Consider the following 16,897-nt stretch of genomic DNA (forward strand, 5'->3'; position numbering starts at 1 on the left):
ATATTTGCAGCATAGGTTTCAGTTGCAAAACAAGACATTTTTCCATAAAATATGCAATATTACTGATATTTTTTTCTTATTTTATAATAATAATTTTAAAAAATTATCCATTTATGACAACTTTATTTGAATTCAAGGTTTGGATTCCACTTCTGTAATGATGTAGTCCTTCCAGTTTCCTCACAGTCTCCAACCTCCATCGATGATGTGCTCTGTCCCAGTCACATAGGCTGACTGTGGAGGGCCCAGACAGTTTAAAACCACTGGTAAATTACTTTACTGACAAAAATATCTACAGCTTTCTCTAGGTATGTGTATTCCTATGATACCTACACTCTATTCATACTATTATTATACCTCCTGAATTACATCTGTGCAAGCACTCACCTCATCTGAGGCCAGGTATACGCACAGGTGTGCAACCTCTTCGGCTGTGCACAGCCTGCCAGTTTTCTGTCTTGCCATAAAGTCTTTATAAGCCTGTAAATGAGTTATAATTGGATCATTCATTATCTTCATCATCCAGTCATCATTATTTAACATTGTGTAAATAAAGATAACATATGACACATAGTATATGAATCACGCAGGCATTACTGTCAGGTTGGCGAAAATGTACATCAAAGCCTGCAATACCTGTTCTGGGTCGGGCTGAGCCTGGATCCTACCCCTCAGTGATGGAGTATCAACAGTCCCTACAGAAATAGAAAGAGAGCAAGCCTAATGAAATGTTTATCAAAAGACAAGAGTTAGTTAAGAAATTATGGTCTTTGGCTAAATGAACATTTTTCTATTAATAAGTATCAAATACGATTGGGTTGGACTTGGATGTGATGTATATAAATAATCAAAATAAAAGTATACACAGCATCTTTTTAGACTGGCTCTTAAGCCAGTGTGCCCTAACATGAAACAACCTTCAGCTAAAACACCCCATCAATTTAGTTTAATTTCAAGGACGTTTACAGTATACTTTGAGTATCACTGAGGAAGACTAAAAACACATGGTGATATGGTGATTTGTTGCACTGTGTTCTAACCTTACCAGGACAAACACAGTTACAGCGAATGCCTTGCTCAATGAAATCCGCAGCTATGGACTTGGTGAGCCCAATCACTGCAGCCTTGGAGGTACTATAGACACACCGCTTAACAACGCCTGTGTTGAGGAAACACATCTGTCACTCACACACAGCCATACGCAGGCAAAGCATTTATCTGAGATAAGAGGATTGCAAAGACTGGCCAAACTTCAAAGACATCGTGTCCCTTTAAGTAGGAATAGTTCTACAAGCAACTGCAATAAAAAAAAAAAAAAGATCTGAGGAAGATCGTTTACCTTTTATGCTTGATGCAACAGATGCCATGTTAATAATGTTTCCCGACTTCTTTGCCAACATCTAGAATGACAAATGGCATATTAACAGAATTGTTTTTGTTGAATCCAGATTAAAACTACACAAACAAAGCAATAAAAAGTGCCGAGATCTGCGCTAAAGGTACAGTTTGGCAGTTTGGTTAGTTTGCAGCTAAAGCAGGATTAGTAGCTGAGCAGTCCTCACCCATCATGTCATGGGTTCACAGTGGTACAGTTAATGCAGCTAATCCAACAACGGATGAGAACAAAATTAAAGGCATATGTCACACTATTATCAGTAGCACCTATTACATTCACGGGATAAATGGTGTTAAGAGTTTGGTGAAGTGGCCAAAAGTCACCTTAGGCAAGAAAGCCTTGCTCATCAGGTACATGCTCCGCACATTGACATTCATTGTGAAGTCCCAGTCATCCTCTTCACAATCCAAGATGGTGCCATGATGCACAAATCTGTGTACGAGCACAGACATTTAGTGGAAAAATAGCCTCATCTAATAACTTTAGACAGCATTAATATGACAATTTGGACAAACAGTGAGACACAAGTGACAATATCTGTACCTAATAACTTAATCAAAACCAGAGTGGTAAACTACTGCCATTTCAAGATAAAACTCAAAGGTGATAATGTAGAAGAAACCTGTTAATAAAATTGAGAAAAGGGGAGAGGGGGTTATGTATGTATGTTATGGGGTTTTGGAAATGTAATTAAGTAGTAAGCAGGAGACAGATGGGTGAATTAGAAAAGTGTAACTTCAATTTTATCTTTTTTTCTCCTTTTGCGGTCACCACAGCAGATCATCCAACTGACATCACATCTTATTCCTAGCTTCCACCTATGTCACACCAACACTGCATGTCCTCCTTGACTTCATCCGAGAACCTCATCTGTGTCTTTTTTCCTCCTTGCTGGCAACATCCTCTGTCCACTGTCCCTCCTCTGCACATCTCCAAACCATCTCAGCCTAGACTTTCTAACTCTGTCTCCAAACCGTTCGACCTGAGCTGTCCCTCTGATGTACTCAGTTCTAATATTACCCATCCTGTTCACTCAAAAATCTGAGCATCTTTATTACCATCTTTTGAACCTTTTCTTTCACTCTTGTTGCTATCCTTCTGTCACAAATTATCCCTGACACTTGTCTCCAGCCACTCCATGCTCCTGCAATCTCTTCTTCACCTCTCTTGTGCACTGTCCATTGGTTTTGATGGTTGAACGCAGGTATTTAAACTGATCTACCTTCACTACCTTCACTTGCATGTTCACCTTTCGACCTGTGTCCATCTAATTCACATGTATTCTGTCTTTAAATAATCATAGTGCACAGTATCTCCTGTCTGACCTCATCTGTCATCCTGTCCATCACCACTGCAAACAAGAAGGGGCTCAGAGCTGATCCCTAATGTAATCCCACCCTTACCCTGAACCCATCTGTCACTCCTACTGCACACCTTACCGCTGTCTCGCTGTCCTCTTACATGTCCTGCACCACCCTCACATACTTCTCTGTCTCTCCTGACTTCCTCATGGTTAAAAAGAATAACTTAACGTTTATTTGAAACTACAAGTAAAATGCACAGTGACTGCTGATTTAGGAATTCTGGTTTTGACATATTTTTTTCAGTTTTCTACTTTAATCTGTTGTCAACAATAACTCACATGAATTTACTTCCAAAAATGGTGCAAATTACAGCTTTATTTGTTTTACTTGATGTGGAACTTCTAAATACCATACATTTTGTTTTTCCAAGAATTATGTAAGGTTTTTGTTTCTTCAGTAAATCAGAGAAATAAAAACTAATTTAAAAAGTACCCAGCAACGTTGAACAGAACATCTACATGGTCATGTTCCTTGGCCAGGGCTTCTACTTGGTCCTTCTTGGTCACGTCCACCACTTTGGTCCTGATCCCTGACACCGAAAACAAAAACAAGGACAGTTTAGATTATACTTGCACTGCTTTTGTCTTCATAACAGCTGGCTTTATTTTAGTGCATGAAATAATTCAAGGTATAGCAGCTTCATTTATCAATCATTTCCACAGTTACACAGCAAAACAATGGTCCTGGCTGCTATCTTCTTCAACATACATCTTTTCCTACTGACCGCTCAATGGCTCTGCAGAAAGCCAGTTAAGAGGGTGAAGTGCTCAGGCGTGATATCAGAAGAAGAATGTTGCTCATGTCCTTTTTATTCAAACTCATTTACTGCAGAGACCAGAATAAATAGAGATATGGTTCTCTTCTCACAGTCTTGAAGAAAAGACAATTAAAACCCATATAAAGCCTTTTACAACTAATATATGATATGCACACCAGAAATGAGATAATCTGTTTTTTTTTTTCTTTTTAAAATTACCACAGTGCAATTTCAATTTCTCTAATAGAGATACGTTAAATGGCTCTTGTAGAAAAAACAACTTCACTCTGGGGAAAGCATAGGTGTTATGCATTTATACTAATTAGCTGCTTTGGCCAAAATGAGAGAAATTAGTAGAATGCATGCATTGCTTCTTCCACTTATCTGGTGCCGGTAACCTAAGCAGAGAACCTAGGTCCTAGGCTTTATAGGCTAAAACCTCCTCTCAGTCAGACAATCCCAGAAAACCTCCCTCACGGTGCACCCAGGAGGCATCCTTGTCAGATACCCGAACCATCTCAACTGGCTCCTTTCGATGTGGAGGAACCACGGTTTTAATCTAAGCCCCTCTTGAATAACTGAACTTCCCACCCTATCTCTAAGTACAAGCTATTTCAAAGTAATCAAAATTTTAAAACTTTGCATCAAATAATTAAGTTGTGAAAGAACTTGAATGAAGGGATAGGAGTAAACTGGCATCCCTTTTGCAATGCCTCAAATAGCCAGAAGATGGCAGTCATAGATCAGCAGAGATGAAACTTGCCTTGAATACCATCCAGCTCCTTCAGCTTTTCTCCATTTATGTCTGTGGCTGTGACCTGAGCTCCCTCCTTAGCAAATGCCTACAGTTTAAAAAAAAATAATCAGTGTTCAGTTCCAAGTGGTTCCTCAATGTTCTACATGCTGTGCTATAAAATTTAAGGAAAAATTTGCAATTATGATGATTGGTTATGACACAAAACCGAAAAGAGAAGGACACCGAGCCACAGACACAACTGAGCAGGAATCTAAATTGCTGTACGAATGGACGAGGGCACTCCAACTACAGGGAATAATTCAGATCATCAATACCAATCAATATCTCATTATCAAGCATCTGAAAGCAGACTGTCAATATCCATCCACAGTTCCACAACTCTTCTGAAATCCATTCAACTTCCCATCAATAAGGCAGGTTTTTAAAGTGCAAATGGATTTGCTCAAAAGACCCCTTATAACATTTGCATCTTTTAACTTTTAGGTTGAATTCCTCCAATAAAAACCCAGTTCACTGTAATACAAGGCACCTTTGCACACTTTAAGATCACTTGGAGGGAACAGATGTAGCGATGGTCCAATCCAGTGTGTGAGATTTTCAAGTGTGTTGTTATCTCTTTGGCAAGAATATCCCTAAAGGACGGTCCTGAACCTTTGCCTCCATTAACTCAGGAATCACTATTACAGCAGTCATTTACAGGACATTAGGTGACATGCTTAAGTGTTTCTATACATAAGGAAGTTGGAAGAAACATGTTTTAAATTACATTAAGAAAAATTACATCACGGGACTTCTTAAAATCTTTAACTCTAAGCAGTATATCCTATATTAGTTAATCTATATTTAATACTTATCAAAATGTAAAGAGCACTGAATAAGTGCAATATTTAACTACTAAATAAACATTTTCTGCTGTGATTTAGAAGCCACTAAATCAGTGAGATGTTAAGAAGAAGATATGAAATGTTTTTACCATTGCTGCAGCACGTCCAATCCCCTGAGCAGCAGCGGACAGAACAATCACTTTCCCATCCAGGCGACCCATAGTTTACCTTTCACTGCTGCTGTGAACAAAACAAACAAAAGATTGGAGAATAACAGCACATTTATTTAGATAAATGCTTTCAGTCTTAATTTAAAAAGGTATATCAAGCATGTTTTTTACACAAATGTACAAATTTCTATACTTTAATTCGTGGTTTTCAGCAGTCCAGACATGCAAAGACATACATTCACTGCTAATCTCTGAAAAGTGTGGTGCAATTCGTAATTTGGTTATATAACTGTGCAATCATTGACCATTGGCAAAATGGTCTTTCGGTAAACTGCAGCATTTGATGGCCTACAGCTAAGAGAGAACTCTTAAGTGACCCCACAAAACCACTTACGAAGAGGACTTGAATTCATTAGAAGCTTGCTGTAGTGTTAGGTTTAGCGCATTCAGTCACTAATAGTGACAAAGTCAGGCATTATAAATATTAATGTAAATTTTATTACTTGGCTCAAAATGATTGTAGCTTATGGTAAAAAGGCCCTATTAACAAATGTGCTTTATCAGTGAGTCTGTCTTCCGCTTCCAGTACCAGCTTAAATTCAGTTCACAGAGTGCTGGTCCTTATTTACAATAATGTCACCCAATTCACCGGACAATTATATCCATGCTCTTTGGTTCTGTCCACCAGTTCAGAAGTTTTGGCGCGAGATATGTGAAGACTTATCAAAGTACCTGAAATATAACATTCCAACTTCCCCCTTAGTGTGTTTGTTGGGCAGCTTAGATAATGTCACTTCAGAAAAGAATATAGCCCATATGGTTTTCACTGCCCTATGCATAGCCAAGAAAACTGTCCTCATGAACTGGAAAAATAAAAATAATCTTAATTCTAACCAATATAGAAATTATCTATTAGATTACATTAGTCTTGATACAGCCTCTGCCACCACATCAGATCAATTGCTCTGGGCTCCTTTGATCAGCTCCATCACCTAGTGGGGGTGGAGGGTCATAGTTTGGTCCCGCCTTCACTGTTGTGATTGGTGTGGGGGTAGGGACAGGCTTAGGGCGTCGGGGGGTTCCCCGGAGGCATCTTCCTTGGGGGGCTCAACCCGGGGTAGCGGTCATGTCCAGTTAGGGGCTCTGTTGGCTCTCAGGTGACTGTTTCCTCGTGGCTGCGTGCAGCAAGGCTAGGGGAGGGTCTGTGCTGACGGACGTGGGTTACTGACCTGGTAGCCTGGCTGCCCCTGGGTGGGTCCGGGATGGGCGTGAGGTTCTGGGGGCGCTCAGTCTCTGGGCTGGGGCCCTGGCCGGGCCTCGGGGGCTTGGGTCCTGGTTGGTGTGTTGCCGGGGTTGTGGGCGGGTGCGTGCATGGGGGCCCAGCCCTGGCGCAGGGTGCCGCTGGTGCGTCGAGCCACCTGGGGGGCTCTTCAACTGGTGGGGGAGATTGTCACACCTTGCAGGAGCTTTCCTCTCTTCAGGAACTCTCTCTGCAGGAGGGGGAGATACAGAAGAGGTGGAGGAAGATCTCAGCCTGGGCGTCTATTGTCTTATGTAGTCTGGAAGATGAGTGGATGGTGGGGTGGGTGCAGTTTTTTCTGTGGTGGGGTTGTGTGGACTGTCCCGGGCTCTGTGGGGCCGGGAGGCGCTGCTGCACTGGGCCCCGGTCCGGATGGGCCTGGGCCCCCTTTCCCTGGCGGGTCGCGGAGTATGGGGGTGCCTACTGGGGTCAGCGGGGGAGCTGGCCCCAGGGAGGGGTCACTTGGCCCTCCCTTCTTTCCCTCCCCATCTCCAGCTGCCTCCCTCTTCCCGCTCCACCACAACCACCCACACATGCAGGGCCTTGGAGTAGGGGTGTGTCACCAGGGTGCAGAGGAGGCTACCCCCCCCCCCCCCCCCCCCTCTGTCCCCTTCTGGCTGCCTCTGCCTCAATTTTATCCCACAACTTAGACATTCACATTACTCACACTCTCATTACACATACATATAGGATCTTGGGGGTGGGCACGATACACGGAATCCAAAGTACCATCAGGGTGTACACCTCACCCCTGGCGTCGTTGCCCACCTCTCAATTTTAAATACACGTAGACATTGAGGGCTAGCAGGAGGGACTATGCGCTTACCTGCTGCTCTCTGGCAGGTAGCTCCATGCCCTCCTGGGTTTTAAATGCACCTTAGAACACACATGCATCAACACTACAATGAGCGGGTGGAGGGAGGTTTGGAGTCTTCTCTCACCCCCATTCTCTGCGGCCTGCTGGAGCGGGGGGGCTAGGAGGAGGAGTTGGCCGTCCGACTGCGGTCTGGAGTGTGGGGCCTCCCTGCTGCTGCGGAGTCGGGGCGGTCTGCCTCTCCCCACCGCAGGGAAAAGGGTAACACCACCTGGGTCTGGGTGCAGTTCCCCCCTCCAGGGGCAAGGGTACCTAGACCCGGTTCGTAGAGTACCTTTGGGGAGTGTGATCGTGTGTACAGCGTCTCTTTATGTCTGTCTCCACGTTGGTTGAGTGTGGAGTAAGTGCATATGAGAGCATGAGGGTGGGAATGGATGTTTGTATCTGTGTGTGCCTGTATGCCTGTCTCTATATGTCAGGTTGGGTATCAGACGCCACCTCTCTGGGGACATCTCAGGCCCTCCAAGGTTTGGAGGCCTATCTCCCCCCACCACCACTTCCCCTGCCAGTGGCGGACTCCCTCAGACATCGGTGCGTTGGAGGTTCTTTGTGTCCGGGGATGGGCGTCCAGGTACACACCGGCTCACTCCTTGGCGGCCGCTTATCGGTAGGGATGGGTATCGTTTAGGTTTTATCCGATACCGGTGCCAAATCGGTACTTTTGGAACGGTGCCGGTAATCAAACGGTGCTCAAACCGGTGCTTAAAGAATGGAGAACACAAAATTGGTCCAAAAACCTCTCATGTTCAGCTGTTTTTTGTAAAAAGATAACAATGTTAGCCTTTTCTGCAGCTATGGGGCATATATGGTATCACTCATGGCTGGAAGCAGTGCTTAAACAATGGAAAAAACACAAACTTTGTCCAAAAACCTCTCATGTTTAACTGTTTTCCACTTCTTCTTTGGTCATTTTAGCCTTTTTGGCCAGGGTGAAGGGAGTATCTGCCATCAAACAAGAAGACAGCTGCATGTAGCTATGATGATGTTTGCTAGTTCACCTTACATGCATTAATGTAATAACGTGGTTAGCCTACTCAACGTAAATTACACTCGAACAACATGAAGCTACGCACGCAGAAAAGAACGGCTGCTGCTGCATCACCATCCATCATCATTTCTGCTACACTGGCAGGGCTAGGGGCCAGGACTCTCCTCTTCGTGTTTTTGGGGGATGTTGCATAACAGCCAACCCACCCGCAGTAGATGCGCTCGGTGTGAGGTCTCACAGCAAGCTATCAAATACGGCGCATTTCTGGGCTTTTAAAAAAAACGCTATGCATCGCCAGGTGTTTCATCGGATTCGAGGTGTTACTTCCTTTGACAGTATCACAGTATCAGCTTAAAGCACTTGTTGCTGCTGAGTTTGCATATTTTGCTGTGAAGTACAGCCAGACTTTTGACCGCTTCGCCTTGGACATTTTTAATCTGTAGCTCTGCTCTAAAAGAACGTACGTACCTGGACCCACCTACTATTCTCGGAAACGTAAAATGATTGGCTAGAAGTGTATCACAGCTCAGGAAAAAAAGCACCGAAATAAAGCACCGAAATGTGCGCTGCTTTTCGGTCTGGTTACTACCGTTTATGTCAGAACCGGTCCCATCCCTACTTATCGGGGCCTGGAGCCTGGGGCTCGCTCGGGCCACTTCGGAGGTGGGGTGCCCCCGGCCTCTCGGCCTGGGGCTCGGTCACTCAGGCACAGCTGGCTGCCAGCGGAGCTCACGAGCGCGTCACTGCAACTCCCCCTGGCATCTGCTCCGCGACTGCTGAGTGAGCCCTCATCTGGGACTCTCCTCAGCTCTTCTGGGACAGTGGCGCGGCTGCCCCTCTGTTGGTCTTCCTTGGTCTCTTGTGTTCTGGGGGCCTCTGGATGTCTGGAGTTTTGATCTCCTCCACACCTGCTTCATGCGCTGGAGGACAGGGCTGTGGCCCCCCCACACCCTCTAGCAGATCATTACATGAAGGAACCTTTTAAAAAAACAAGCGTGTCCATGCTCACAGGTGTACACACGGGTGATCACACCCACAAACTACACCCTTTTTGGCTCCTACCTCAAAGCACACTGTGTTCTGTTGATGTTATGTGCTGCACAATAATGTTTAATATTTAGTATTTACTGTCATATTCCCATATATCATTGTGATGTTGTTTATTCTATTACTCTTGTTCTCTTCTGCTTGTTTTCTTTTTTCTTTCTCAACAGGTGATCCAGGTGATCGATAGATGCATTTTTTTTTCCTGCCCATTCTGTTGGTTTTTGTTTTTTGCCCTTCTCCCCCGTCCCTCTTCTCAGCTGTTTCTCTTTCCCTCTTTCTTTCTCCCCTTCTTTCCTCCAGTCAAGTCTGTCCCGTATTCAGCAAGTGAAAATAAAATAAACAATAAAAGGTGAATCAAATGGACCATTACGGCAAGGCTGGGATGGTCAATTTGGTAAAGTAAATCCGTTGGGCATCTTTCTTTGCCTTTAGGCAATAATTCTGATGGCAAAAGAGCCAAACAGGACAGGCAAAAAGACAAAAAAAAAAAAAAAAAAAAAAATACAATAATGTCACCCAACAAATCAGACAAGATCAGTACCATGAAACTTGTAGTGAAAGTTAGTAATTAGACCAAATATGACGTGACACAGCCCAGAAATAATGCAATATGGCAGTTTCTCAGTCAAGGACTTAAAGATATAGAATAACATACAGGAATCACATCTGTCTATACAAAGTTCAGAGCACAAAAGTTCTTCTTATCATTTCATCAATATTACCAACATGAAGATGATATATTTATGAAGATTATTGTGGGCTCTTTTACGTTAGAATATAAAGCACCACAAAGCAACTGTTGCTGTGATTTTGCTCTATATAATTTAAATTTAATTCACTTGAGTTGTAAAGCATAACTATCTATATTTTATAACTCTCATCTTACTGAACATGTGTACTTACTTACCTCTGAATCTAGAGAACCATTAAACAGACCCCCATTGGGTCCTACCCTCTAAGAATAAGGTGTTTATGAGAGAGTATATGTATATGTAATAGTATAATAAATTGCTTGTTCTTTATAATTGTGACTCCCAAGAAAATTGTCTGAATAGAGTTCAGGTCGTCCTGACTCGGGAAGGCCTGGTTTGAAAATGTTATCTGACCCTATCTCAACCTTGAGCACAGTACTGCATGTCCCTCAATTAAGTTCAAGTTCAAATTTTATTCGCCACTTGCAGTGGCAGGTTGCCCTGCAGTGGAATGAACCCGCCCCCGACCTTACACACACAACACAGACATCACATGGGGATACAAGTCAGAGAACGGTTGCATTGCAGAAAAACCACTTAAATGTACACTACAATGGGAAAGTACAAGAGGAAAAAAGAGACCTCTACTCATGCTGGGCTATAGGAGGACAGCATGAGAACAGGAAACAAAAAAACTCCTCTGCACAGAAAGCACATAAATGTCCACAGTACAACATTATAGAGCATGTGACCAGCAACAGGGTTGGGTAGGGGATGAGGAGTAATCCCAGGCAACACAGCAGCCTTCCTGCCACTGCGCCAACTCTCCAGCCCGGGCCCAGACCCGCCTCGTATTCCCAGGAGGCAACAAGCATCGAAGGCTTTGGAAGGGGAGGCGGGCTAGTATACTGACACATGGTTTTTGTCACCCTTAAGAACGGCAACGTGCGCCAAAAGTGACGTCACAACTCTTGGTACCAGTTCCACTCTTTACTTTTGTTTCAACTTTTCGTGCAGGCCTTGATTTTTGTAACCTGGCGTGCACAAGATGGTCATTGTTGAATACACAAGTTTGCAAGAAGTTCAGAGCTCAGAGATGCCCAGGGTTTACACAGAGCTTAACAACTTGAAAATATTAAACTGTTCTGAGGAAAACTCTGCAATAGCTGTGTTTACTGTTTGGACTTCTCCTTTTGTATTAACAAAAGGAGAACAATAATATAAAATAATCCTCAATAGCAACATCTATAGTTCAAAAGCAGACATTGGTGAGTCCGGTAAACGGGCTCTTGTGAGGTTGCAGTTCATACAAAACACAACCAAAACCTGGCCAAAAACAAGGCTTAAGGTTCTATAGAAGCTGCCAGAACAACTATGCAGTCCTGGTCTGACAAACTAAACCTGACAGCCAGACCTGGTTGTTTGCCTCAATCATGGAGGCCACGAACTATCCCGAAGCATGGGCATGTACACTTGTCCTCCAGATTTATAATTCAGGCCTGCAGAAGCCAAATTCTGCAGCAGGCCCTGAAAAGTAAGCCAACAAGAGGGAATTGATGCACACCAGTCTTGTGGCCAAGGATTAAGCATTGTAGGCCCCGCAGAGCTAATTAACAGTTCCTACAGTGCCTGTAAGGATGGATCCAATCCTAGTTAGCACTTGCCAAAGAATTCTTCATTTATATTTAATTCATAAAGACATGGCACTCCTTCTCTTGTGAGTGGTAACAGTCGATGCTGGGGCCTAACAGTTCTGGAGACTCCTACGTTTTATCAATTTTTCCAGGAGAAGTTTAAAATTTTTGAAAATACTGGGTTTATTACTGAGCTAATACCATTGCCACAGGCAAATGAGGTGTATACCCTTTCAAATGTCCATGGCCTTGGTGAAGCTATAGAACAAAAACACTTCACACCACTCTGGTACCTCCAGGAAAAAAAAATAACTTTTTTCTTTTAAATAACCACAAAATGGCACACCATACCATGTGGGCTGCTGGGCACTGGTGGACTGACCTGTCATAGGGCCAGTTTAGCATTTGAATGAAGATTTCAACCATTCAGTGCAGGATTTCCACATTTTGCACTTCTGCATTGTCTTAAAGCAAACTGTAAAACTTTAACTTACCTATCAGTCTGCTGTTGCTCATTAAGTATTAACTCGTGTGTAAATCCTCACATGAGATAATGAAACACAATGTGACTCAAATGAGAAATGACATTTTAAGCTTCACTGCTTACTGCTTGTGCCTGTTCTCAGTTCATTAGTCTTAGAAACAGTGCAGATTTTCAGTTACTGTGGCCATCTCAGACAAAGAAGAAAAAGTGGCACCAGTACAACTATGGTGAATTTGCAGTGTATCTAAGGATGTGCAGACAGGTATTACTAGAAACCATAATTTCCATAATTCCGTTGTACATGTACAATGGCAATTAAGAGCTATTCTATTCTATTTGATTTTAAACTGAGATAACATTAAGAAAAGATACAAAGGTGAGTGGTATTGCTAGAATCTCCTGTCTTCTAAGTAGATTTGGATGGTTTAAAAAAACCCTCTAAATACAGTCCAGAAAATGTAACAATTCAAAGTAGCATTGGACTGTAATCGCTTTTCAAACACGTTAACCTGTAACTGCAGAAATGTCATTGATTCCTATTGTTGCATAACAGATTTTTTTTCAAACGTGTGTAACCTACAAAAACTTTACTTGCATCAGCTGCTCAAGCGCGATCAACCACACAGTAATGACTTTAACTGATGAGCATGTGCAGATGCTTTCTGTAGGTTGGACTGTTAGCTAACGTAAAGATTTTAGAAACTCACCCCTCTGCTCAGCTCCGACTTCGACAAGACGCACTCAACGTCAGAGTTCAGCGAGGCTGGACACGTGACACGCAGCTAGAACTCCTGTTGGTTCGAGACCAGGAAGTTCACACGAAGGGGCAGGGTGCAATTTGAGAAGACTAGAAAGCAAGGGAGCACACCAACAAGGCTTTCTACTTTCAGACGTTTTTTTTCACCCTTTAAAAAATTAAAGACATTAAGCTTTGTACGAACTTTTTAAATTGTTAAAATAAGTTCTCTTTTGAGTGTCCTGTATAAGAAAGTACATTTGATACAAATATTTTATTTGTAAGGACCAAGAAAAAAACAATATAAGAAAGAATTTTTCAATTATTCATTTTGAGAGTAAATATGAAATTTCACAACAAAAGTTGAAATAAATAGTATGTAATGCATAATGCACATGACTCACATACTCCTTAAGGTGAAATTATATTTTGAGTTTAATCTTAAAATAGTATTTCAAGTTTATTGTCAAAGTGAACAATAATAATAATAATAATAAAAAAAGATCACTCTAAACTGTCTTTTTTCTTAATCTAGCCCTTATACTCTGTTATTGTTATTATGAGTTGGAAAATTTCACTGTCTTTGTAAATCATCTTGACTTGTAATTGGAAGGACTTTGGAAGGAAAATGACCTTTGCCCCTCCTTTGTCAGGTCTTTTCAGTGTTTATTGTTAATGGTTAAAGAGCTTAAAAGTAGGATAAATCTGTTGGCATTTTAAGAATGTCAAGATTGTAATTCAAATGAAACATTTGGGGAAAAAACATTTATTCTTGTAAAATAAGAAAATAAACAAATAAATCTTCTATTTGCCTGAAACAGAAGTTGGTTTTCACGATATAATAAGATTTTGAAGGCACTTTCACATGTGACCAAATAAAAAATAACCTCATGCAGACATTCACAAGGGGCGATCGTAGCTCAAGAGTTGGGAGGTCATCTTGTAATCGGAAGGTTGCCGGTTTGAGCCCCGGCTCCGACAGTCTCGGTCGTTGTGTCCTTGGGCAAGACACTTCACCCGTTGCCTACTGGTGGTGGTCAGAGGGCCCAGTGGCGCCAGTGTCCGGCAGCCTCTCCTCTGTCAGTGCGCCCCAGGGCGGCTGTGGCTACAATGTAGCTTGCCATCACCAGGGTGTGAATGGGTGGATGATTGTGTATAGTGTAAAGCGCTTTGGGGTCCTTAGGACCAAGTAAAGCACTATACAAATACAGACCATTTTATTCATATTATTTTTATAAAACGTAGCTTTCATACATATTAAAAGCACAAATTTTCAAATCAGTTTTTCTAGTAATTAAGGCATCAGAAGTGTGGCAAGTCCATCTGGTGACAAAGACCATGCATAACTCAAAGCTCAAAGAACATAACTGCTACCCTCAAGATGAGGCGGATTTCTCAGCTGCTATTTCCAGGGTCATAAATAAATTTTTATTTTACGCTCAAGTGAAGCATATTATTTATTAAATCAAATCTAATTTTCATTTTTATTGGTTCATTCTTGCTCTTTCAAGATACCACACTGTTACACATATTGCATTTTGAGTTCTGGGCTCTCAGCTGAATATGAAAACAGTCTGTCATTGTTCTCCATCATCATATTTCTTTTTAATGTTTTATCAAACTGCTTTATACGTTTTCCTGCATAACATTTATAATTTAGTGGTTCATTGATTGAATGTTTAATTTGAAACTAGTATTCCATCTCATTATTTTCATTTAAGACTGTCTGTTGTAATTTTGATAAACAGAAGACAGTTATGATTCATCATTCCCAATAATAGAAATGCCCAAACTGTTTAAAAACACTGATCAATAACATAATAATAATTTGAAAAGATTGATTAAGTAATGGGCCAGCTCCAAGATAATAATAAGTGCCCCTGGTTACTCATGGATGTGGGAAATTATACCATATACCTAGCTTGTGTTACCTGATTTCTAGTTTATTGTAATACATTACAAACTCTAATAAACATTGTTGTTGTTTTTTGTTTTTTGTTTGTTTGTTTTACCACTGTGGTGTGGTGGTTAACACATGTTAGTGTGAAAGATCCCCAGTTTGAGACAAGGACTCCTGTAGTGCTGGTCCCAAGCCTGGATAAATGGAAGTGTTGCATTTGGTGTAAAATCAGTGCCAAATCTGCGAATTTTATGCAATACTATCATCATATTTTTAAAATAACTGAAGCCATATTATTCATTAGATATTTGTGGACTTTCTTCTTACACTTAATGTTGAGCCACAAAGCATAATCTACAGTATCCACTATTCAGAGCACGCCTGCGATGATTTTCAGTGACATTTAGCATTCAGAGACCATCTCTCCCTCTCTCTCTTTCTCTCTGACAGAGGTGACAAAGTCTTCAAGATATGAAAATCTCACACCTTTCTTCAAAACAAGCTACCCTGGCAGGCCTTAGATGACCAGTGATAGTAAAGGAGGCAGTTGAGTGGACAGTGACAGTTATAAAATTCAGAGTATGGTTCTTACTGGTTACTGAGTTTAGCACATGCCACCATATCACATTAATCCAGGCTTTTTCTTCCAGCTGATTTAAGATTTTACTGATTACTTTCATGAGACATGTGATAGTTTGAAATGTTGTTCCAAAGTCAAAGATTAAAGCTAAAGATGCTCGGGCTCTCTTCCACAGCGTCTTTGTCCTGTTTTGCTCCCGTTAGCTTCAACCGGCTGCCCCTCCCTGAGCCAGGCTGTGCTGGAGATTTCTTCCTGTGAAAAGGGAGTTTTTTTCCTTCCCACTGTCATCAAAGCGCTTGCTTATAGGAGGTCATCTGATTTGGGGGTTTTTCACTCTGTCTTCCCTGTAAGGGTCTTTACCTCTCAATATAAAGTGCCTTGAGGCAACTATTTGGTGCTATATAAGTAAAACTGAATTGAACTGAATTTTCTATATTATTGCTTAGCTTTGAAATGAGCTTCTTGTTTTATTATTGTCATGTTTTTATTGCTATTTTATTTGTATCACTTTTATTACTTTTAAATGGCATATTTGATATTAATATTTCGCATTATATGAGTACTGGGAACTAAATACAGCATTTTTTGCTTTTTATTGCTGTTGTTATTTTCTTAAAGTTCATGCCGTTTGTGCTGTTGAAAGTTATCCTTTTATTTCACAGCTACAGGCTGGTTTAGAAGGCATGGGAGTGTTTGATCTGCTTTCAGAACAGGTGTAACCTGTCTTCTCTGGAGGACTTTTGTGAGACGAATGATAACCAAGCATGTGAGTTGTTGCACACTAATGATATGTTTGGACACTTTTTCAGTTTGTTGGTTTCAGAAAGTTTTTTTTTCAGAGGTTTGTGAGAGAGGATTTCAGATGCTCTTTGAAGGTACTGCATGCACCTTGAGTGAGGAATACTGATTTAGTACTCTTTTGAGAACCAGGGTTTTTACTGAGGAACAAAGGTCTATTGACAGACACTGGAAGATGTAGGATCTTGGATTCCTGGAGCTGGAACCATAGGGACTAGAATCAGGATATCTCATCCTTCATTGAGCTGATTCAAATCAATGTTTGTGACTCTTATGTGAAGAAGGACTAAATGGCTGGTGTATTCCTATAAGAATCAATGCACACGCACAGAATCTAAATTAAATGTGACTTGTTGCGAACCTTTAATTACTTATTGATTCAAATCAGTAATTAATAGCACTTTCCTCCTTAAAGCTACTATCCATTTAATCCAAGCCAACCTATCAAAACCTTATGTAAGATTTACATTAGTTGTTTAAACTAAATAAGCAATACCTGTTGAGCCTTTACACAACAGCAAAAGTGCTTAACAGTCTGTATCTCAGGAGAGATCATCAGCCAATACAGCCAAACAACAGAGTGAAGCTTAACCCAT

General features: G+C 41.5%; 1 protein-coding gene across 2 annotated transcripts; it reads right to left on the reverse strand.

Moving 5' to 3' along the window:
- Positions 1-106: 106 nt before the first annotated feature.
- bdh2 (3-hydroxybutyrate dehydrogenase, type 2) lies at positions 107-13,075 on the reverse strand. 2 transcript variants are annotated; one of them, XM_026171105.1, is made up of 10 exons: positions 12,995-13,075; positions 5,248-5,338; positions 4,281-4,359; positions 3,193-3,289; positions 1,720-1,828; positions 1,340-1,400; positions 1,046-1,159; positions 637-695; positions 388-480; positions 107-234 (listed from the first exon to the last, which is right to left on the reverse strand). In XM_026171105.1, exons 2-10 carry the CDS (start codon positions 5,317-5,319, stop codon positions 181-183), a joined length of 738 nt encoding a protein of 245 aa, XP_026026890.1. In that variant the 5' UTR covers positions 5,320-5,338; positions 12,995-13,075; the 3' UTR covers positions 107-180. The 2 variants fall into 2 exon arrangements, with proteins under 2 accessions (XP_026026890.1, XP_026026889.1); XM_026171104.1 differs by having other exon boundaries at positions 5,248-5,335; positions 12,995-13,074.
- Between the last annotated feature and the right edge of the window lie 3,822 nt (positions 13,076-16,897).

The sequence above is a fragment of the Astatotilapia calliptera genome, chromosome 6 (genome assembly GCF_900246225.1).
Source record: "Astatotilapia calliptera chromosome 6, fAstCal1.2, whole genome shotgun sequence".
NCBI lineage: Eukaryota > Metazoa > Chordata > Actinopteri > Cichliformes > Cichlidae > Astatotilapia > Astatotilapia calliptera.